Source organism: Strix uralensis, chromosome 12, assembly GCF_047716275.1.
Source record: "Strix uralensis isolate ZFMK-TIS-50842 chromosome 12, bStrUra1, whole genome shotgun sequence".
Classification (NCBI taxonomy): Eukaryota; Metazoa; Chordata; class Aves; order Strigiformes; family Strigidae; genus Strix; species Strix uralensis.
In genome coordinates this window covers 2,013,960-2,037,250 of record NC_133983.1, presented here as the reverse complement: position 1 = coordinate 2,037,250, position 23,291 = coordinate 2,013,960, and the positions used below count along the sequence as shown (strand labels likewise).

General features: G+C 51.2%; 2 protein-coding genes across 7 annotated transcripts in view; both read right to left on the bottom strand.

Annotated features, from left to right (window-relative positions):
• Positions 1 to 9,274, bottom strand: part of CPNE2 (copine 2) — a 57,181-nt gene extending 47,907 nt beyond the window's left edge. The window contains exon 1 of one of the 2 annotated variants that reach the window (XM_074882152.1): positions 9,204 to 9,274. The gene's annotated coding sequence lies outside the window, so the exon portion shown is untranslated. Of the gene's footprint in view, positions 1 to 3,050; positions 3,421 to 9,203 lie in introns of those variants that run through there. The other variant, XM_074882151.1, reaches the window with a different exon arrangement.
• A 2,489-nt stretch (positions 9,275 to 11,763) lies between these two features.
• The window catches only part of NLRC5 (NLR family CARD domain containing 5), a 52,997-nt gene continuing 41,469 nt past the window's right edge, over positions 11,764 to 23,291 (bottom strand). For all 5 annotated transcript variants that reach the window (XM_074881148.1, XM_074881151.1, XM_074881150.1 and 2 more), the window contains 9 exons: positions 22,916 to 22,999; positions 21,877 to 21,960; positions 20,931 to 21,014; positions 19,772 to 19,855; positions 18,730 to 18,813; positions 18,553 to 18,636; positions 16,400 to 16,483; positions 15,234 to 15,317; positions 11,764 to 14,173 (listed from right to left, as the gene is read on the bottom strand). In XM_074881148.1, the coding sequence (XP_074737249.1) occupies positions 14,092 to 14,173; positions 15,234 to 15,317; positions 16,400 to 16,483; positions 18,553 to 18,636; positions 18,730 to 18,813; positions 19,772 to 19,855; positions 20,931 to 21,014; positions 21,877 to 21,960; positions 22,916 to 22,999 (754 nt within the window). In that variant the 3' untranslated portion in view covers positions 11,764 to 14,091. The remainder of the gene's footprint in view (positions 14,174 to 15,233; positions 15,318 to 16,399; positions 16,484 to 18,552; positions 18,637 to 18,729; positions 18,814 to 19,771; positions 19,856 to 20,930; positions 21,015 to 21,876; positions 21,961 to 22,915; positions 23,000 to 23,291) is intronic.

Genomic DNA, 23,291 nt, shown 5'->3' with positions numbered 1-23,291 from the left:
CAGCACCTCTCCAGGGTCGGTGGAGATGCAAGTGTCGCAGCACCGCCATCATGACACCAATAGAGGGATCTGGGATTTGGGGCCAGACAGACAAACTGCAAAATGCTCTCCAAAACAGAAACCAGGAAGCTCTGGGGACTGTAAAACCATCACGCTTCTGTTGGCACGTGAAACTTTTCTTGAAGCTCAGGCCTTCACCAAGACCCCACACCGGTTTCCAAGGACTGCTTTAAATCAGCCCAAAGCTACATTCCCATGAAGTTCCCACCTCAAACCATTGCTCATCCCTGGAAGGGATGGAGACAAGCAGGCCAGGGACTGCCTGTAGCACCCAGGACGGATGGGGCCAGGGCAGTGAAGGAGAAGAGAAGGGAGAGAGCCAGGATTTGCAGCAGAACTGGGCAGGGAGCGGGATGGACAACAGAGATCCCAGCTGAAAAATGAAGCAGAAAATGCCCCACAGCTCCCTTGGCAGTCCCTGGTGAGAGACTGGCATCTTCAGGGGTACCTGTACCCCACGCAGGATTTCAAACAGGCTGCACCATCCTCTCCCCCAGCTCCCAGAAAACACATGGCAATCAGCCTTGCAGCAATTAAGTGTTAAGTCAGATTGATCCCAGCATCCCAGGCCCAGCATGGGGCAGGCGGGGACACCAGGATCCCACCCTGATCATGCAGGGAGAGTTTCACCCAGAAGGAGATCCACCTCCAGAAAGCAACCAGAGGGATAACAGGGACATGACCCACATCCAAGCATTGATATATCTGGGGTCATAACTTTGAAGAAAGAAGCACTTTCCATGCAGAAGGACCTGCCCATGGACTTGCCAGTCAGAGAGGGACCTGGGGGGGTTGATTGACAGCCGGCTGAACAGGAGCCAGCAGTGTGCCCAGGTGGCCAAGAAGGCCAATGGCATCCTGGCTTGTGTCAGAAATAGAATGGCCAGCAGGGACAGGGAAGGGATCTTGCCCCTGTACTCGGCACTGGTGAGGCCGCCCCTCGATGACTGTGTTCAGTTTTGGGCCCCTCACTCCAAAAAGGCCATTGAATGACTCGAGCGTGTCCAGAGAAGGGCAACGGAGCTGGTGCAGGGTCTGGAGCACAGGTCTGATGGGGAGCGGCTGAGGGAACTGGGGGGGTTTAGTCTGGAGAAGAGGAGGCTGAGGGGAGACCTCATGGCCCTCTACAACTCCCTGAAAGGAGGGTGCAGAGAGGGGGGATGAGTCTCTTGAGCCAAGGAACAAGCGCCAGGACAAGAGGGAATGGCCTCAAGCTGCGCCAGGGCAGGGTCAGACTGGCTCTTAGGAAGGATTTCTGTCCAGAAGGGGCTGTTGGGTGTTGGAATGGGCTGCCCAGGGCAGGGGGGGAGTCCCCATCCCTGGAGGGGTTGAAGAGTCGGGTTGACCCAGCGCTGAGGGATCTGCTGGAGTTGGGAACGGTCAGTGTGAGGTTCATGGTTGGACTGGAGGAGCTTCAAGGGCTTTTCCAACCGAGATGATTCTGTGAAATGTTTGTCGCTCCCTCTGCAGCCTCGGGACACACACCTCCAACCTGGGGATTCGGGAGCCCCATCCAGCTTCTCCAGCTTGATGCAGGAGGAAAGATCACTGCTTCCCTGCCTGGGAAGAGCGACGGGTGAAAGGGAACGCACAGCAGCCATAAAAACTCCCGGGGACCTCACAGCAGTCCCTGTCCCGGGTAGCCCCTGGGTGAAGCTGCCTTTACTCCCTGCTCAGGGGCAGAGGGGACGTGGCAGCCCTGCCTCCGGACCGCTAGCTCGCAAAGGAGCTCCACGGTGCAAGGAGAGGAGCCACAATGCCACCTGTCCCACCCATGGGTGCTGCTGCCAGTTGGCCCGGGGACACCCTTTCGAAGCCACAGGACTGGAGCATCCCTTGCTCAACTGCCATTTCCCAGGGCATCCCGTGGGATGTGCAGGGACACGTCTCCATCCATACGAAGGTGCTGGAACATCGGCTTCCCTGGTGCCCCGTGGAGCTGGGACACTGGCAGGTACCGTAACAGCATAATATATCACACCCTAATACCAATGTAATCGCATTAACAGGTCCGGCACATAAGACCCTCAAGGGGATCAGAAGACATCATTATTTATGGTCCACCACGCTGGCAGAGCTCCTCTGCTGCTTGTACATCACCACCAACAGCACTCAGCACCTGTGGGCACTGCAGCCCCACCTCGGCTGTGGCACAGGGGCCTCCCTGTGCTGCCTGTAAAGCCCAGGGGTTGTCAGCACCATCCACTGCTCTCAATTCAAAAACATCACCACCTGAAACGCAACTCCAAAGCACCTCCCCTGCCCAGCCCAGAGCTGAGGCAGCCGCTTCAGAAGCCAAGCACAAACCCACCACCTCCAGCTGCTCCTCTGCCATCCCCACGTGCGGCACAGCGGCTGCTGGACTCTCGGAGGGAGTGGCACCAGTGAAGAAGCTGGTTCATGACGAAGGACCCGCAGAGTGAAAGCGAGACTCCTCCACGCAGTCCCACCCTGCCCTGCACCCCCCTCTCCTACCACAGCCCTGCTCCCTGTACCACCACGCAGCCGCAGCAAGAGTCCCCGAGGGTCCCCCCGCATCCCCCCGTGGTACCTCCCAAACCTGCTTCCCCCATTCAAGCAGAAACTGGAGGGACCTGGGGCTGCTCTGCCCCAAGAAGCTGCCCTGTAGCTGTCCCCAGGGACGAGGGCATTGGGAAAGGCGAGTGGTGCCGTACCTGTGTCCCTCCGGGCTGGAGGCCAGCCCAGTCACTGCTCCACGACCGGAGAACGGGACCTACATCCTTGCAGAGGGACTCACACCCGCAGAGAGACCGAAACTGGGAATCTTAGTAAATCAGGGATGTGAGAGTAAAACCAAACACGCTCCAGCGTGCAGGCAGCCTCGGTCGCCAGCTGGCTGGCACTGACCTCGGGCACAGCCTGCCCGGGCACCGGGGCAGCAAAGGGCAACGGGATTCCTTCTCAAACCCTCTCCCGGTGAAGTCTGAAAATGTCATTACACTCTCCCCAAAGTATCTAAAACGACTTACCGGCAAGAAATCACAAGCCCCAAAGAGCCGGAGAGCCGAATGCTCCGGAGAGGGCAGGGCCCATGGGCTCCCAGCAGCAAAAGTGTTTCCGCAATTCTCACCCGGCGGAAAGCCAAGGGCTCCAGCCTGGCAAACGAAAGCAAAACTCACTCCTCCACACCCAGCAGTGACGTGCGGAGGGACGCAGCACCATTGCTGGTGGGGTCTGGAGGCGCTGCAGAGACTGGGCGTTTCGGGGCAGCGCTCAGAAAATCAGAAAGTGGGGGAAAAAAAAAAACAACAAACAACAAAAAGAGTATTTCCTCTAAACCTGAGAGAAAATAGAGAGGCTCTGATGGCTGCCAGCAGACAACCGCACCACGGGTGACTCTGCAGGAGGCAGAGCCCAGCCTTGCTGCATGCCCTGTGCTCACTGCATGCCCTGCACTCACTGCATGCCCTGCGCTCACTGTATGTCCTGTGCTCGCTGCATGCCCTGTACTCGCTGCATGCCCTGTGCCCGCTGCATGCCCTGTGCCCGCTGCATGCCCTGCGCTCACTGCATGCCCTGTGCTCACTGCATGCCCTGTGCCCGCTGCATGCCCTGTGCTCACTGCATGCCCTGTACTCGCTGCATGCCCTGTGCCCGCTCATGCCCTGCCCTCACTGCATGCCCTGCGCTCACTGTATGTCCTGTGCTCACTGCATGTCCTGTGCCCGCTGCCTGCCCTGTGCCCGCTGCCTGCCCTGCACTCGCTGCATGCTCTGTACTCGCTGCATGCCCTGTGCCCACTGCATGCTCTGTGCTCACTGCATGCCCTGTACTCACTGCATGCCCTGTGCCCGCTGCATGCCCTGTGCTCACTGCATGCCCTGTGCCCGCTGCATGCCCTGCACTCGCTGCATGCCCTGTGCTCACTGCATGCCCTGTGCCCGCTGCATGCCCTGTGCTCACTGCATGCCCTGTGCCTGCTGCATGCCCTGCACTCGCTGCATGCCCTGTGCTCACTGCATGCCCTGTGCCCGCTCATGCCCTGCCCTCACTGCATACCCTGCGCTCACCGCACGTCCTGCGCCCATGGCATGCCCTGCTCGCCAATCCCGGTGTGATCTCCAGAGCAGCAGCAGCAGCACTGCACTTGCTGCTCAGCAATGTGGGGCGAGGGGCAGGGCAGGACGAGAGCGGGGCAGCCTCCCCCATTCAGCAATGGCCGCGCCACACCGCCCGACCCCATTCCAGTCTCCACTGGCAGCACATCTTTGGCTCAGATTTGCTGGGAAGACTGCACATTTTCACTTGACTACAGGCTTCCTCTGGGGCTCAATTTAGGGAAATCTGTGATTTAGGGCAGAAAACATCACGATGTCACCGTGAATCCTGGCGATCACATCAAGCCCTTTACACAACCGCCCTACAAAGCAGACCCAAGGAAAGGGTTTAGGCGCCAGCTCTGCCCCCGCGGCATCCACACGCTGCCAGGGCAGCTGCTTCCCTTCCCCACGCCGCATCAGAACACGACGTTGCCCGTTGACCGCAGGCAAGCGGGAGGCTGGGTCCTGCGGGCAGCAGCTTGGCTGCAGGCAGCACCCGCGGGAGGCCCTGTCCAGGACAGGCAGATGCCAAACATAAATCTTTTCCCTCCCCGTGGCAGCGATGCTGATGTTGGACACGTGCTCCGCGTGGGACAAACGAGCAAACCAGGAGGCGCAAGGACTTTGGGCAGATTTGAACTTCCAGGCACTGCATTAAAACTTTCCCACCCCGATCCTACAGCAGCCATACAAGAGCTGGGCCTGATGAGGTGGGGTGTATCTGTTTCAACAAGCAGATTTGGAGGAAAAAGTTGACTTAATTAAAGCCCCAGGAGGAAAGTCCCCATCCCTGGAGTCCCCATCCCTGGAGGGGTTTAAGAGTAAAGTTGACTTAGCGCTGAGGGATCTGGTGGAGTTGGGAACTGTCAGTGTGAGGTCAATGGTTGGACTGGAGGAGCTTCAAGGTCTTTTCCAACCTTGATGATTCTGTGATTCTGTGATTCTGTGAAAGCGGCTGGGCTGTAACGGACACGCAGCGAGCCGGGTCCCCTTGCAGGTGCAGAGGGAACCTCCTGCATTTTAAGTATATTTAATGTGTGCTGGGTGTTTAACTTATTACAGGCTTTTCTAAGTTACTCAAAACAAAAATGCTGGCTTTCTGAATTTTAATTAAATTCCTATTTCCAGCCAACACCATATATCACACGTGAGAGGGGAAGAAAAAAATCATCACTTAAGTGATGAGAAATGTCTTTAACCGCTTTCTAACAGAACCACATGCCAAAACAACAAGCACGCCAGCCAGAAAGGCCCAACAGTGGACAGGCATGCAGGTCCCTCCATCCCGTGCACCATCTCATTGCCATAGCAGCCAGAGCCCTTCCCCTGATAAGATAAATATTAATTAATGGGCAGTTATGTGCAATGCTCATTCACACTGGCACGCCGACACCAAGGCACAAAGAGCACCGCTGATGTCCCCGTGGGCCGGAGCCCACCATCACCCTGCAGGCAGGTGAGTCTCTTTGCTACGACCCAAGCTTTTCTAAAGAATTTTATTTTATTGGGCTGCTTTGCAGCAGCGAGGTGCTGCCACTTGATGTGTGGAGCCTCACCCCGAGTCGGATTTGTATGCCAGTGATACAAAAAATGCGGCGGTTTATAATGAGAATTATGTCTGATAAATTCTCAACCCTTTCCCAACAGCTTTAGACACCGCTCGAGGGAATATAAAACTCGGTTTAAATGGTTGCACAGCACTGGACTTGCTGTTGAATGGCAAAACTTGCGTTTCCAGCTCGTCTCATTTTTAAAATCAGCTTCACGTCGGCTGATGTTTCTTCCTAAATCCTCAGCTTCTGGAATCACGTGATGATGGAAAATCCAGGGCTGGGGGAAAGGTGACTATTTTAGATGTGAGCTTTTTCCTGCTGGCTGACAGGTCCCAAACCCAAAGCCTCAGCAAAAGCAGCAGACAAATAAGAAGTGGAGTTTTTCTTGCTGAATACTACACTTGTTTGTTTTTCTGATATTTTAACAAATTGTTATGATCTCCAAATCCACCTGAGTTCCCAGGAATTACTTTTTTCCCTGCTTCTGTGATCCAAACAAGTAACCTCGCAAAGCCAGCAGCCAGGAAACCAAGTCAAAACAGCAAAAAGTGATGACTCAGGTCCCTCAACAAATATGTTACAGAGGTTTAAAAGACAAACTTTAAGATTTTGGGGAGGAAAAGTGTTCAATTCTTTTTTTTTCATGCTGTTTTGTGGTTTTGCATCCTGCCAGAACCACCATTTCAAATGCCTGGCTACTCCACCGCTCCAGAAAATTTACCTTTTCTTCTCCTTTCCCCCCACCCCGCCTCTGAACACAAGCCAAGGCTCTCACATAAAGAGTTCCTTATAAGAGCTGGCAACCCTGAACCAGGACAGGAGACTGCAAGCGTTGATTTTTCATCAATTAACCAGGTATTACGTTCTCCGCACACCGACGGCTCCCGGAGAACAATCCCTGATTTATGGTGGTGCAAGCAACTCTGGCCAGCTTTCCTGGGCAGAGGTTTCCACTGAAGTCAGTGGGAAACTCTTTCCACCGGGTGTAACGGGAGCAAAAGTTATTCCTCCCAGACTCTTCACACACCACGCTGAGACTGCTCAAACAAAGCCAATGCAAGTCCAGTATACAACTGGGCAGACTGGTAAATCATGGGGTAGCTGGCGCCTGCTCCAGGACCGCGTAACCCCACTGTTTCGTGGTGAGGGAGGAGGAAGATGAGCAGACATGAGGACTGCTGGGGGCTGCACGGCTGATATAGCCCCCTCAGGGCAGAGAGCATCTTCACCCACAGCTCAGCTCTGGCAGCTGAATCTTAAGAGGATTTTTCTGCACTGGAAACCCCAGCGCACAGGGCCCGTGCCCCCGTCCTCCAGCACAGACTGGCCAGGCACCGGGGTCCCCTGTTCCCCGCAAGCAAGAGCTTTACAAACAACTGGCACAGGGTCCCTTGGTGTCCACCAGCGCAGACCCCAGGAGCAAGGATGTCCCCAGGGCAAGACGCGCTGATGCAGCTCTGGATTATCTCATTTCTCTTTAGATCGAGCTCAGAAAGGCGGCGTGGAGGGAGAAGCATCACAGCCAGCATCTCGAATACTAGCAGTTGTACCACCCTGCCCACCCCAACGCCGCTACAGCGCGATGTCTGCAACCCATTCGAGAGATGTAAACCACGGCCCCGACTGAGCAGGGCTGGGAACAGGGGGGCACACGCCGATGGTGCCAGTGGAGGGGGGCTCCTGGCAAACCCTGGCCCCGGAGTGGTGAGAGCAGCTCCAGGACTGCTTGTCTACCCAAGGCAAATGCTTGGGGCTGCCTACACCGCAGGTAGGTGCAATTCTGGGGACACCTGGAAGCCTCACCGGGTGTTTTTCCTCCACATTATCCCAGCCGGGATGCTCCAGAGGCAACAGCAGAGAAACAAAAATGAACATCACCAGATAACGTATGTCCCAGGCTATCAGACAGCTGTAACCAAAGCACACGCAGCGCTTCCCCAAGGCCACTCCAGGAAAACATCCTCCAACTGATTCAGTTCTTCAAAACAAATCCTTTCCACATGCCCTGAGCTTTTGTTCCCAGCCTTCCTCCTCCCATTGCTCTGCTCCCTGCCCCTGACGGGCTATAATTGGATGCAATTTCTGGCCCATAATAAAACATTATCTGACCCCAGAAATGCACAGTATCACACGCTGGCATGAAAGCCCCCAATACCTGGCTGGCAGGAGGAGGCTGATGCCGGCAGCAGGGAGCAGTATCAGAACTGAGCACCCTTGGGCTGTGCTTGCACCGGCCTGATCCTGACTCCAGCTTCTCCAGCAAGGTTCAAGTGCATCTCCAGGAGGCTTCAAACCTGGGGCTTGAGGTTCACGGGGATCCTCCCAGTTCCTTCCCGCGAAGCAGCTCAGGCTCTCAGGGAGTCAGCAGCAGGGACCCAGCCCTTTGGAGATGTTTCTGCCACTGAAGCTCTGCTCTCAACTCACCTCTCTATCTCCTGTTCCACCCTCCTTGCGGTGACCAGCTCCGAAGGGTGTGTTTGCCCACCACATCCTCCAGCCCCACTGGCTTTAATCCAGCTGCTCGCCTAAATTAGGGTTACTCACCGGGAGACTTATTGCATCAGGTCCTTCGGCTGGCGGAGCTGACGGGAAAACACCTCCCTGCCTGCCATTCTCCAAGCACCCTCACGCTGCCGAGCGAAACACTCCGCTCGCAGCTATCCCGGAGGACGAGGCGTCTCGCTGGGCGCAGGGGGGAGAGGGGCAGACCATCCGCAAGCCTAAACCCTCTTGGTCCCCCCCTAAATGCCCTGCGTGATGGATAGCATCACCAGCCAGAGCAGCGTCGGGCTGCACACAGCTCCCAAAGAAAGACTTCTGCACTTGCTCAGCCTTCAGGTCGCCAGACTCGACATCCCCCCCCCCGCGACTCGATGCTGGAGGAGAAGGAGAGGCGCTTGCGGCAGCTGCTAGAAATATCCCCCACCAAACGTCCCCAGCCTTGGGGAGCGAAGCCACCAGGCCCTGGCGTTCCCTTGGGGGGGTCGCGCGTCCGGTTTGGCATCTTTAGGAGAGGATGCAGATGCAGGGAGAGTGGGGACGGGCGGGAGAACTTTTACACCGTGGAGGAACGGAGGGGGCTGGGCTGGGGGAGTGTAAAGTGATGGGGGGGGTCAGTCCCCGGGGATGGAGGGTCTGTCCCAGGGAGCGGGGCTCAGTCCCAGGGAAAGGAGGGGCTGTTCAAGGGGAAGGAGGGTCTCTCCGGGCGGATGGAGGGGCTGTCCCTGGGGATGGAGGGCAGAAGGGACACCACCATTAACACCCCCCCCCGCGGGACACCGGGGGCTGACACCGGGGTTATGCCAGTGCGACCCTCCCGCCGGGATATCCAAGGCCACCGCCGGTACCTCCCCCACGGCTCCCACCACCCACCCGACCCCCGGGGGGCGATCCCGCCCTGGGACTGGCTCAGCCACCCTTGCCAAGCCGGATGGCCCCGCTCCTCGCCCCCTTGCCCGCCCCGCGCGCCTCCGCTAGCCCCAGGGCTGCCGGGGGGGGGGGGTGAGGGGACGGACACCCCGGTACTCACCGCCGCGGGCCGGGCCGCGCCGGGCCGGGCCGAGCAGGTCCCGCGGGGCCGCGGGCTCAGCGCCTCCCCACGGCCACGGCCACGGCCGCGCCCGCCCGGCCGGGGGGTGGGCGGGGATGGCGGGGGGCGGGCGGCGGGCGCGGCCAGGCCTGGACGAGCATCATGCGTTTCGGATTAAAAAAAAAAAAAAAAAAAAAGAAAAAGGATCCACCCCAAAACTTCTCATCTGGCTTCTTTCGCTTCGCTCTTTGCAAAAAAAAAAGCTTTAAAAAGGACAATTACAACGCGTGGAAAGGGTGAAAGATGATTTTCCATGTTATCCGGCCAGCTACAATGAAAACATAACTTTGTTAGACCAACACCCCTCGCTTTGAACCAAAAAACGGTGATTTTGTGCTGCCTGGATGCCAGCAGGGATCACCCAGCCTGGCTGGTGTGGGTGCTGAAATCAATACGGGGTCCGGGTCAGGACCCTGTGCCCCACGGGGTCTTGCTGATGCCGCTTCCCATGGGGAAGAGCTGGTTAAACGAGGAAAACAGGTGAGCCTTGAATTCTGAACCCCAGAAGCAGGGGGGAGCCCAAGCCCCCAGGCCGGCCAGCATCGCACCCACCTGTCACCCTGCCCGACCCCAGGAGTGCTCTTCCCCGTCCAGCCCGGTACCACCCAACTCCCATCAGCAACCCCACCTGACGCTTGGTGGACACGTCATCAGGCGTCAGGGATATTTATATAGATATTTTTGATATGGAGATAGGGTAATAAGACTGGGAGCCTCCCTCTGAGGCTTTGGATTAAATAAACTGTCACGGCCTTTGTTCACACATTTAAAGACCACGGGCAAAATAAGCAAGTCCCATATTCCCCCCGGCCAGCTTTCCCCTCTCCTGCAGCTTGAGCTGTAAAAGGTGGAAGAGTTTCAAGGTACCAAGTCAGTTTTTGGTGTCAATGGGGTCCCCCCTCCACCAGCCCCGCTCCCTTCCCAGTCCTCCAGCAGTGGGGCAGGGGACGCACGATGGGCTCACAAGTCACAAATTCTCCTCCTCAGAGCAGGCAGCACAAGAGGCAACATCCAACTAAAAGCTAAGCCTAGTTTTTAGGAGCAAACCCCTTCTTTCTGTGTAAACCCTGCAAGAAACCATCACAGGAAGGGGCAGGGTTGTGCCTGAAAGAGGAATTCAGTGGGAGAAGCGGGGTCTGTGCCAGACCTGCCCTCCTGCCTCTGTGCCTGTGGCTTAAAATGTTGCTTTGAGGGAAATAGGGAGAGGCAGCCAGTATTTCATGAGTGCCAGTGTGCCTGTTTTCTTCAAAATCAGTTTTTCCTGTGTTTTCTCTCCAGCCCAGCATGATGCCTCCAAGTCACAGCAGGTTCAGTGCTACCTGGAACTGGTTTTAGCAGAGGGGAAAGGGCAGCTGCATTTCCAGCCCTACGAAACAGCAGCCAGCGCCTGCAAAAGCGGGGCCCAGCCTGGCTCGGGCTGTTCCCTAGCACAAAATCCAGGCTCCTCACCACCCTCCAGCAGTGTGTTTATTTACAGCAATGTATTTCTTTCTAAAGATCTGGTCTCAGGGGGCAAAATCCCCTCTGTGTATAAAACCAGTACTGACTAGCTCAGGCATTGTCTTCCGGAGACTGCAGGCAGCCTGAAACAATAGGGGTGTGCGGAGCGTCCTGATACATTTCCATTTTTGGACCACGATAAATCTGAAACCTAATAGTAACAGCTCTAAAAATGGCCCACGTTGATTAGCTGTTTGGGAATCGGTTTGGTATTCAGCCATCACGCACAATCCCCAACGGCCTCACGTCTTCCTGCATACCAGAAGATTCATTTAACCCCTCAAAATTGGACAAAGGCTCCCCTCAGAAACTTTCAGACACAACCACAAGCTGGAATACGGACGTGAGGAAAATGGGAAGCCCGTTGGGGAAGGGCAGCCCAAAAGTCCCTGGCATCCGGCGTAAGAAACAAGCTAAGGATCAATTGTGGTGGTGTGTTTCACGTACAACTCAAACCAAATCTCAATTTTTTAAAAATGCAACCCACGCACTCAAAACACAGCACAGAGCCCGGTTTTAGCTGAAATCGCTGGACTACAGACAACCGCTTCCCATTTTTGGGGTTTTGCTGACACCTGGTGTTCTGGAGAAGATGCTGTGATGTCCTGCAGGTCCCTTCCCTGGCTTGCTGGGATGGCCGTGCTCTCAGGTCAGACCCATGTGTGTCTGGGAGCTAATCCTGAATTTGGGGAAGAACCTGAGAAATGCAGGTGTGCGTCTAGAATTCCGAGGCACTGTTTAACACCTCAAGCGAAGAGCAGTGCTGCAGCAGCATGCCTTGTTATGGCACCGCAAACCTCATGGTGTAGATGTACGCCTCCTGACTTTGGGAGTCGGGGGAAAGCACAGGTCTCATTATTTTTAAATAGTGCATTTCATTGCAAGGGAAACAATCCAGTGATGTGATCCAAACCCAAGAGATCTCTCTAGAGTGGCTGCTCTACCCATAGGGTTAGCGCCCAAGACCCAGAAAACAAAATTGACTTCAACAGTCAAGCACTCCTCAAAGCAGCGTTCTTATTTATTCAGTTAAAGCACACTTTTTCCCCAACAAAAAAGGATGAAAAACAATAAACAGGAAGGCAAGTTTCACACCAGTAAAAGAGGAATAAATACTGCAACACCTGAACAAATTCAAATGCATCAGGAGACAATACAATGGAGCTGACCAAAGCTTGATCAAGATTTGTCAAACAAAGGTTGACAGTGATACGTCTGCTTTTCCCCAGTACATGGGCCTGTGGTAACAGCCAAAGGCTCTGGCTGTGGTTGCTATCGAAGATGACAAAACGGCCATCACAAAGTGCATTAAAAAGTCCAATCCCAGTACTTTCCTTCTTCACAGAATCACAGACTCATCTCGGTTGGAAAAGCCCTTGAAGCTCCTCCAGCCCAACCATGAACCTCACCCTGACCGTTCTCAACTCCACCAGATTCCTCAGCGCTGGGTCAACCCGACTCTTCAACCCCTCCAGGGATGGGGACTACTCTTCCTCTGTTATTTATCACACGTGGTGCTTAGTCCTACTAAAATGACGTTTCAAATGCAGGAAAAAATGAACTTTCAGCACACAGCCTGGACCGAAATGGACTGTTAATGCAAACTCTGTCCAACCCCTTGTATTTCCCAAAGAAGCCCTGGGAGCCTGGGGTCTGAGCAGAGCCCACCTGACAAGCACACTCATCTTGAAAGCTGGGAAGAGCTAACAGCACCGAGACACCCTTCAGTACGTGATCACGCTGCCTTCTGTGCCACACTCCTCTGATGGGCGCTGGGGAGATTTGCATCTGCAAACTAGATCTGAAAATACAGGATGAAAAAGCCACATTTGGTGAAGCTTTTCCTAAATTCCAGTGTTTGAATCTCAGGTATTTGATTATTTCATTGAATTATGGCCTGATAAGCAATTTCACTGCCTTTTTTTCTTTGTTCTTGTTTTTAAACCCTTTTCAGAGTACAGTCTCTGCAAAACGTGTCCCACCTCTACGCAGTGTCAGTATCTCACAGAGTCTAATGATGCTCTTTAAATAAGGGCAGTGGCTCCTCCAGGAATAACAGGCACCAGCTGTTCACGTCCCCCCCCGAAGGTTTGCTGGACCAGCATTTCCATCTCATTACAAATGCCTGCCCTGCCCAAATCAGATCAGTTACATCTCCCCAGGCAAACACTGCTGTAAACAAAATTCCATAAATAAATCCACCACACGGATTAAATATTAACAGCACGAACACATAAGGAAAACATTCTAACACAAGTTAATAAATAACGAGAACAACGTGGCCACACTCCTGCAGCTCAAGCTGTCGCTCCACACGTGCAAGGGGCAGCTGTAGTCCGTCTCCTCTGCTAAGCAGCAAACTCGGTGTTTGGGATCTTCTCTCTCCAGTTCCCACAGGTCCAACCATGCAGCGACATGGAGGCTTTGGCATTCAGGGGATAGTACAGGCTTGAAGGATCCATCACGTGCTCAACGTTTCAAGCTAACTGACCCTTCCCTTCACCTTGAATTAGTGCAATCGAGTCTTCTAAAAGCCCCACAAAGGTCTACAAAACCCCACGTGAAAATAGTCAGTAGTGCACATCCTCTCACACAGAATAGTCACAGTTTTCATAAATATTTTTTACATGTTTTACAACCTCAGTAAGGTTTGCCACTGAAATTTATGGTGATATCAGCCTTTCCATGTTATCATAGTATAAATACTGATCATTTTGGGGCAACGATTTGAAATTTCAAAAGTCCTGAAGTTTCTACTAGGAAACTGAGGCAATTCTATATGAAAATGGGCCTGCTATGAAGCAAACAAAACCACATATTACCATTTTTTGCATAAAAATCATAGAGGCATTTCACACACAGTTATACACAATTTTCAAACAGCCTGCTTGAGTGCATTTATAACAGGGTCAAGAGATTACAATTTTGTAAATAATTTTACATCCTCTCCTGGAGGATGTACATTCTTTTATTAGAACACCCTGTAGGTGTTGTAATCTTGATTAGAGATAATTAAATACTCTGTTGGCTTTCTGAATGCCTGAGCAGATGCATCTCATGCTCTTGCAGAATTTCAATCTTTTTACACCCACAACACTGCCTGCTCAGCAGCAATTCTTTACAGTCTTCTGCTTTTCTGTACAATAAAAGTTCACAAGAAACAAAACACCACTAAGTTCAGTGCACACTTGGTTCAGTGCAACAAAGGAAGACCTAATATTTACAGTTTTTAATTGTAGGAACTTTGCTCTTCTGGGTTTTTCAGTGCAATTTTTGCGGGCAGTGGGAGACGAAGAGCAATTCCTAGTGAGGCAAGGGCTCTTCTTTGCTAGTAGAAGGAGAAACAGAGTCTTGGGTCTTGGCTTGTCAAATTCTCAGCGAGGCCCTTGGGCACTGGATTGTCCCACAGCCTACAACGACAGCAAACGTGTTACTGTGGGACTAAGTACGGCGAGCGAGGAGGTGGCATGCCGAAGACAGTAGAAGAGGCAGCTTTGTGTTTTCATCAAAGCAGGCTGGGCAGCAAGACAGCAGCAACCCAGCAGCTGCCTGCTGGCTGAGATGGACTCACTTATCTAGCTTGGAAGAGGGATTAAGGCTTTGGAAAGTCCTCAGGCCCTCAGGCCACTAGGATCTCAGAAAGCGGAGGAAGAATTGAGTTACACACAAGCAACCTGATTTATGTGAGCTGCCCTTCTTCATCTACCTCATTTGGTGGAGTCTACCCCAAAGCTGCCCATGCTGGGCTTCTACCATGCAAAGCAGAATGCCCCGAGGAGTCAAAGGGACTGTGTGCTGTGCTGTGCCCACCAATCTGAGCAAGCACACAGGGGCCCCAAGCTCCAGCCAGGACCAGAAACACTCCCCAGTGGTTGCTCTTGGGATGCTCTCACTATTGGGGAAGGCAGAGCCTGTTTTGGGCCAAAGAGACAGCTCAGGTAGGAGCATATGCTTGGCTCTGGGACCTGTATTAACAGAAAGTTATCAGAGAGGCTCTCAGAAGTGTGACTTTTCAAATGAGTGGGTCTCTGCTACAAGAGGTTTCTAGTGGAGTTTGATACACAGGGTTTGGAGAAGCAATGACAAACAGTGGGAAAAATCAGGTGTCCAAGTATCTGCAAGATACAGATCCCAGGACAGAGTGGGACAGGGCAGGAATGTATCTCAGAAGTTAAATCAGATGTAATGGGAGAAAGAAAACTTACAGGAAAAAATGCAGCAAACTTCCTGATGGGGACATTGCACAACTGGCTCTTCATTTTTACCTTATTGAAAGCCAGTAAGCTTTTCAGTCCATTTTTCCCAGGACTTTCCAAGGGGGTGGAGCTGCCTAGAAAACCCTCAGCTTACTTGGCTTGCATCTGCATCCCCTGCAATACCCTATTGCATGCCAGCTAACCCAGGGCAGCAGGCTGGTCACCCTGACTTCCCCTTGCTGAGCCGACACCCAGCTCTGTGGTACCTGCTCACCTTATGAATTGAATTTCCAGGCACTTGGCAAGTTCCTCTGCAAGCCTTGTGGCTCCACAGGCACCAATGTGATTTTTCTCCAGACTGTTTTAGAAATAAAAAGAGAATTTTAAAATCCCAAAATGAATCAAGAGTGGAAAACAGCTGAATAATCACTGGCTCCTCCTGTCCCAGAAGAGCTACACTTTTGCACAAGCACAGCAATGCCACACAACTTACATCAGCCTCATCTTTAACACTGTGGCCCTGTTTTATGCAAGAAGTGTGTGTGCACTGCTCCTTACGAAGTCCTTCTAGCAACAGGACTTTTAAGCAGATCTTTTGCCCTTGGAGCACTCCAACAGATCTCACTGCAAACGTGGTGCCAAAAAATGCTAGTAACAACTCCTCCTGCCTCAGACACAACCTTCCTGCTTGTACCTGTAAAACAGCCGGGCTCTACTATGTAGTTTCCCTGCCCAAGACAAACAAAACTCAGTTCCTGACTCTATTACCCAAAGACTAATATTTTCATACAGCTGAGAGATGGAAGACACACACCATGTATTCCAAAGGACTAAAGGGAGGAAAGCTCCATGAGCAGTTCTTGAGCAGCTGACAGTCCCTCCCATGGAATAGCGCTGGGTTGTGATGCCACCAGGCCAGCACATAAACTGGTGACATCGACCCCAGCTGATGGTTGTGCTGCAGTTCCAGCACAGGAGCTGCACTGGAGCTTCCAGTGAGCTCCTGTGGCCCAGCACCCCTTGCTGCAGGCTTCCACAAAGGAAAGCGCTCTGAGCACAGCACCCATCTAGACCGTCCCAGGCACTGAAGAGAAGTAAAAGCATGCAGTAAGCAGCTCACCTGAGGTCATTAGGTGATATGACTCATGGCCTAGAAACACCAGTTTGTCTTCCCTAACTCAAACAGGAGGCCTGCACAGACCAGCTTCTGCTTAGATACCTACACTGCGAACACCTTAAATCAAAAATGCCTCTCTGTGCTGTGTATCACCCAAGCAAGGCTGGCCCTCAGCGCATGCAGCAAGAATGCTAAGCAAGAATTTGAACTGCAAAAGCCTGTCGTTCCTAATGTCCATTCCCCTTCTGGAAGTGCTGTGGTTGAAGGCTCAACAACAGAAAAACAAGTCTTCTTCCTGGGGTTGCTCTCAGGGCTGTACTCACTCTAACATCTTCAGCTTTTCCATTCCCGGGAGAGCACTGGCCAACTCTTGGGCTCCTCCGTCACCAAGGGCATTCCAAGACAGTCTAAGACAGACAAGAAATCCCAGCTGTGAGTCAGTCGATGAACACAAGGGGAACAGCAGCAGTGCTGTGATACAACCCCCTCAGCCTGTTCACAAGAGCTTATCACCCTCTTATCATGGCAGGTAAACATTCCCCTGATTTACACACTTAATTTTGAGGCATTTCCTCAGTTTCACCACATAGTTTCATGTACAGTAAGACACCAGGAAGTGTCACCACAGAGCCTGAGGACCATGGTTATCTCCAGAGTCCTGCAGGCCCAGGGAATGAGAGGCAAAAGATGGAAACAACTGCTGAGCATACACAGCTTTACCCCAGGACAACTTCTCCTTGTGTTGATGGCGTTAAACTATTGCAGCAGCTAAGGCACCTCTCAGACCTGCTCTTAAAGCTGCCTTTTGATTTTGAGCTCTTTCAAAGGATAGCTCACAGGGCTCTTGAAAGGCTAGGTTTTTCACTTTCCGATGCGTTAGCAGTGAGAAAATTTTTCAGATCCTTTATTTGTCACTGGCTGAACAGCCTGGCCACTTCCCTCTCACCTGGAACACAGAAATCTAGCATGGCACCAGCCAGTCCTTCACTCAGCTGAATGATCCTGGGGCCACCCCACAGAGCCATTCCTCTACCCAAGTCTGGGGAACTCCAGAATTTCTGTATGGCATGTAAGAGTCAAAAAAAGAAATGCAGGATAGGATCCAGCTCAAGAATTGGGACCTTCCAGCAAACAGGTTCATGGCCTGTTCTGGGATATCATGGGTATCAGCGTATTGCTGTCCATGTCACTCAGATTTCCCAATGACAGAACTCACATGTGCCTCCACTGACAAGACCCTGCCTAACACTAGTATTAAAGAAGAATTTGCCTGCCTGTTAGTAATGCAGGAGTAGTAACTAACCACATGGTCAGCTAGTCTTAGTGCCATGCTGCAAGCGACACACCTATGCACTGAATATTGCTTTAGCCATCCCACTACTCCACTGGATCATTACCAGACCTCTCCTGGGTCTGACAATAAAATCCTGGCTTTGACCTAATGCTCCGAGTCCAAAGATATCAGTTATCTCCACCCAAATACCTTCTGTGTGAGAGAGAGGAAAGCCTGGTGGACTTATGACCCATGCATCATTTTACTCAAACCACCCATTTTGCAGAACTGAAGCACATAAGAGTGGCATGATGATCAAGTGTCACCACAGCAGAGATGATAGAGAGCCTAGGTCTTGCAGCTCTGTATCCTGATCGAGGAATGATCTCAGCCAGGGAGGTCTGTACCCTGCCAGCACCCCAAGCAGTGTTAGTCTTCATTAAAGCTACAGGTAGTTCAGGATTGGTGAGACTGCTGCTGACCCCATGGGATCCTGTGTACTAGAATTAAATTTAAGGTCCCTCTAGTGCAAGGGGGCAAATTGCTTTTAAAAAGACCTAAGCTGGAGCAGGTTGCCAGCAGGCTCCTCGCTGAGGTTCTTTTGGGCAGGTGAACACAACAGAATGTAGTCAGCCCACCTATGCTGTTTATTGAAAACATGTTAAACATCCACACGTCAGAGCAACCCCTATTTTTCCAGTGTGGAGAGCGAGACTGCAGCTGGTGGTACACCCTGTTCATCTACAGGCTGAATTCACTGTGCTTCGAGCTCTCAATTCAGCCTCTGCAATTGTACAGAGAAGCTCCTGCTTCTGCTCTGAGAAACAACTGTGGCCATCTTGTAAAAAAATGGAGGAAACACTTGGCCCATGGAGAACAAGATGGGGAATGTGTCCTGCCTCACAAAGCAGATGACCAGGGATAATGGGCAGAGTTTGAAGATGAGTGTTTCCCTTCATATTCTGCTCAGCTCTTCACATTCGGCTTCCTATAAGTTGCTAGTTATACCAGGAAATTTTTAGCAGTGAATTTAGCCAATTAGTAAATTACTAGCAAATTTATCACTAAAAAGTACTTAGTGGTAAGTACCAATAAGTATTTAGCAGGATCAGAAGTGCACTGCAGTTGAAAATAGGAGAAGACATTAAAATGAGAGTGACCTGTATGTTGAAGGATCTCTCCACCCATTCTCACCACACTCACATTATCTCCTCCATGGAAGGGCATTGTCGGAAGCCGTGAGAAAGTGCTTTTGAAGCATCATCAGTGATTCCACAGAGTTTCAAGCTGAAGCAGTGGGGAGAGAAAAAACAGAGGGCACTGTGTTGGCATCAGCCAGCCACACTCTGCCCTGGCAGCCTTCAGTGCCCTGGTACTCACTCGATCTTCCGGAGGCGTTCAAAGCACGGCAGCCCCTCAGATAGGGCATGGATACTTCCTTCCCCAAGATCATTTTCTGATAAACTGTAAGAGTAATGAAGAAGCTTTGAGTGGCTGCAGAAAAAGCAGGTAGTCAGAGAAAAGCCACCACCAACTGTGTGAATCAGCAAGTCAATAACTAGTACCCAGACTGAGTAAGGGCTCTAGACAGCAGGGACAAGCCAGATTGGCACAGGGCAACTCAGGGTTTGGTAAAATGGGAATGACAGCCCTGCTCTAACTCACAACATAAGTCCACTCAGCAGCGAATTGCTTGCAGGCAACTTGGGGTTATACCAATGGCAAAGATGGACAGACCTGCAGCACATCATGTGTTGTATGTGAAACTGGAAATAAGAAGTTATACTGGAGTTAATGACTGGTGTGACTTGAGAGGAAGTGACAGTAAGGGAGAGTGGGAAGAAGATGTGGCACTCAAAGACCTTGAGGGCAGCAGTCACTGCCTTCCAGTCTTTACCAGGGTGTGCTGCTCTGTTCTCATCTACCAGCCATAGCAACACCTCCCCTGCTCTAACGTATCACACCTAAAATTACCTAATTCAGCTTGTTATTTAACAGTATGCACCTAACAAAGAATGGTGACATCAAGGATGCAGCAGGAGGAGTTAACTCGCATCACCTCCATTCTTTCAGTTCTTTATTTAGAAATTCTACTGCTCCCCAGGTTACTGCATACAGTAGTTCAAAGGCATGTGGCTACACAAAGCCTGGCAAACAGCACTGGCAGACAAGGTTTAACACCTAAAGTGATCTAAGCTGCCCCGCACGCAGTGCACTGCAGTGACCTCCAGAGAGTGCCTCCTCTCATCCTGAGAAAAGGTCTAGAATGGAATGGGTGGAAAGATTGCCCTCTGCGGAGTCACCCCGAGCATGGGAAGAGCTACGTGACAGCCTCAGGCCTTCAAGCTAAATGATTCCCACCCGCAGAGTGAAACTAGTCCATACATTTGGCGCCATCCCAAGTGCACCTGCCATGGCCTACCTTATCTCTTCTAGCAGCCCACACACCACCAGGGCTCTGGCCAGCTTCATCCCTCCTGCTGGCCCAATGTTATTGTTCTGCAAGCTAACAAAAGAAACATAAGCATTGGAAGATTATTTTAGAATAAAGCTGTAACAAAAGTTCATATTTAACTTGCCAAGAAGGTAACTGCTACATCTTTTGAACCAGCACCCAGAGCTGGTAATAACCTGGGATCCTTTAGATTAGTCTTAACAAAGGGGCCTGGAAAACAGGGAGGCAATAGTGTGAGGCAGCGATGTGGCTAGCATGTCATGTGGCTCCTGCTGCTGTCAGTGACACCTGAGCTGAGGACATGCAGGTTCAGTGGATTTGCCCGTGCTCACGACAAAGGAGCACAGTCAGCCGGTCACTGCAAAAGCAAAAGCTGCCTAGTACCACCAGGAGTCTGTCTCCAGCTCTGTGCACATGGGATCAGTTTGAGATGAGTCAGGAATGGTCTTAAGAACAAAGAGTGGACGGGACCTCGTGTCTGCAGATTTCCCACCACCTTTCCAGTGAAGACAAGAACCTAGGCAGAAGACTGAAGTCTCCCACCACTGGGATTCCTCTTCTAAGATATCTTTTGAGGATACCTTAGACACAGGGTAAAAAGCACATCACTACACTAAATGAGCCCCATGAGCTCTTCTAGATCACCAATTTCTTGCTTTGCTACTGTAAAACAGTACAAGAAAGTCCTACATGTTAGAGGTCTGGAAAGACTCCCATAAAAGGTTTAAAAATATAACATCATTAAGTTCAGGGGGAAAAACCACTCAGAGGTGCCTGCACAAAACAGTGAGGGACCACAAAAGGTCCATTACATCAGAACAAGAGGGCAGCCAGAGGCATTAAAAGATAACATACTCAAAACCAATTTTAAGGGTTATTTTACTGTATATACAATGCCTGGTTCATCTCTAAAGTTAACACTGCAAGAGATTTTGCAAGAATAGCTGATGTGACTTGATGCAGCAAGGTAATTGTGGAGGGTTTTTCAACCCTGAGACACTTAAAATATCGTCTAAACAAGAGATCAGTGCACCACTGCAGTCTCTGCCTTTTCCCATGCCTTCTTTCAACCATCCCACATATTCCCAGGATATCCAGCTCTCCTGGGGCAGAGGCTGACACTTACCACAGGATCTTCAGGCTGGTCATGTGGGGCAGACAGAGGGCAAGTTTCACTGCTGTCCTGTCTCCAAAACCATTCCTCGATAGTCTGGAAGAAGCAGAAATGAAATGTAACTGACAGTGAACTACAGAGCCTCATTCCTCACCTGTGTGTCACCCACACGTGTCTGTGACCCTCATTCCTCACCCACATGTGCATGGGACTATGCTGAAAGGAGCTAATGTCCGTGATTCAAAGGACACTGGGAGTGGGAGGAAAGAACAACGATGTTTTGTAACCCTGCAGCAGGAGTTTAAAAGGAACTAAAATTGACTTGCACTTCTCAGAAGCACAGTGATCTCCCTTCCCAACTAGGTTGTCCTGAGCTGGAATTACATCAAAATTGCACTTTAATACGTACCCTTAGCCCAGTATGCTGTAAGCTGAAGGTTAATATGAATAACTCCAGCATTTTAACTGTAACAGAAATAACTTTTTCTGATTTGGTTTTTTTTTTATTATTTCTTTAACATGTCAGGGGCACATTTGTTCTATAAACTGGTCTGCAGTGGAATGACAGATAATACATCTGAGTAAAGCCTCTATCTGTCATCTTCCCTCCATTTTTGCAGCCATATAGATTCATGCTGATTTCTTAGGCAACACAGACTCTGCACAGCCCATATGCCTGTGACACTGGCTATTAAACCACAGGCTCATCTCTTCCCCACTGATGCAGTCTGTATGGTTCTTGGGAATCTCCAAGAGATTGCAGTGAACAAGTAATCCCCAAACCTCCCACACCCAGCACCACACATTCCTATCCCGTGTAGCTATGAGTTTTTACCCTGCTCTGATAAGAATCGGTGGTAAAAATTATTTTGGCTTTACTGGAGACAGATTACAGTTCATTTCTTTGCCTTGATTTTTGCCCAGCTTCGTGAAGGGACATTGGAAATGACACACTTACAGTAACTCCTCAATGCACTTGCAATAGGCAAGAGCTTCCATCAGCTTTTCCCATCCAGCAGGACTAGGACTGTTCCCTGAAAGGCTAAAATAAGCATGAAATACTCTCAGTGACCGAACAAGAACCGGAATGTACCAGCTTAAGATATTGCACTGTTTGCCTGGTGTGATGGGAGACTTGGGTCACTGCAACAATGGGCTATGCGGGGCTACAGCGCTGTGTTCAGAGACACAGATCTCTGGAAAATGGCCTGGGGATTTGTAGTGTGTTTTTGTCAAGTACCGAGTCACTACTGCCCCTGCAGGTACTGGGGGGGAAAGAGCAGTTTTGACTCTCCCAGACAGAACTGGGAATTTCCTTTTCTTGTTCAAGTCATTTCCAGGTTTTTAATTTCAAAAAATTACAAGGCATACCCCAGATCTGGGCCTAACAAACAGCCTGGATGCTCTAATTTCTGTTCCCTTGGAGGAGGGACAGTTTGAATCCATGACTCTGGGAGAGAGCCTTGTCTAGAGACTGTGACCTCGCTTTGACAAATTCTCAATTTCACCTCGACATCCACTAGCAAAAGAAAGCAGTATAACAACAATGGGGGCCACCACACTGGGAACCCCACATAGCCCAAGGAAAGGTGCTGCGTGGATATATGAGATTTGTATGATTCCCCACAAGCTTGCAGATTTACTTTCCAGGACACACCGAGCCAGGGATCTCTCTGTTCAAACAGCTAGCAAAGGCTGGCAAGTGCCCACCACGGTCTCTGGGGGTGATGCACGAGGACATGGCCGTAACCTTCACCCTCAGAGAGTCTCTGCACTGGCAGAAAAAGTTACTGCCAGACCCAGCTGTACATGGGGAGGGCAGGAGAGAGAATGCTTTCCTTTGGTTTGGTAGATTTTGTATCAGGTCTTCAATGACATTGAAAACGCTGCCAAGTGGAACACTGTATAAATGAAGGTGGCACGGGGCCTCCCACACAGGCTTCCCCACCAACTGTGGCCATAACCAAAATGACTGCAAACAAAAAAAGGGGACTCACTCAATTCTCTTCAGGTTTTGCATTTTCAGCAGGACAGCAGCTAGATTTATCAGGCCTGGATCTCCGATCTTGTTGTGGCTTAAACTTTAAAGAAGACAAGACAGGCTGTGTTGTAAAGGAAAATGCTAAGCGCCAGGCAAAGTATGAGATCTTATTTAATGTCTCCCATCTGCTGCATGACACCTCTGACCTTGGCAGCAGCATCAAAGAGCTGCTTGTGTCAACTATCTCATGAAAGACTAATAGCTGTTAATGAGGCATTAAAAAAAATTGCAAAGAACAACTAAAATCACTGGATCTTGTTAGTGGGTGGGAAATCACTTCAGCCAGAATAGGAAGACAGCCAACAGGTGGTTATTATTTTCCAAACTACTAC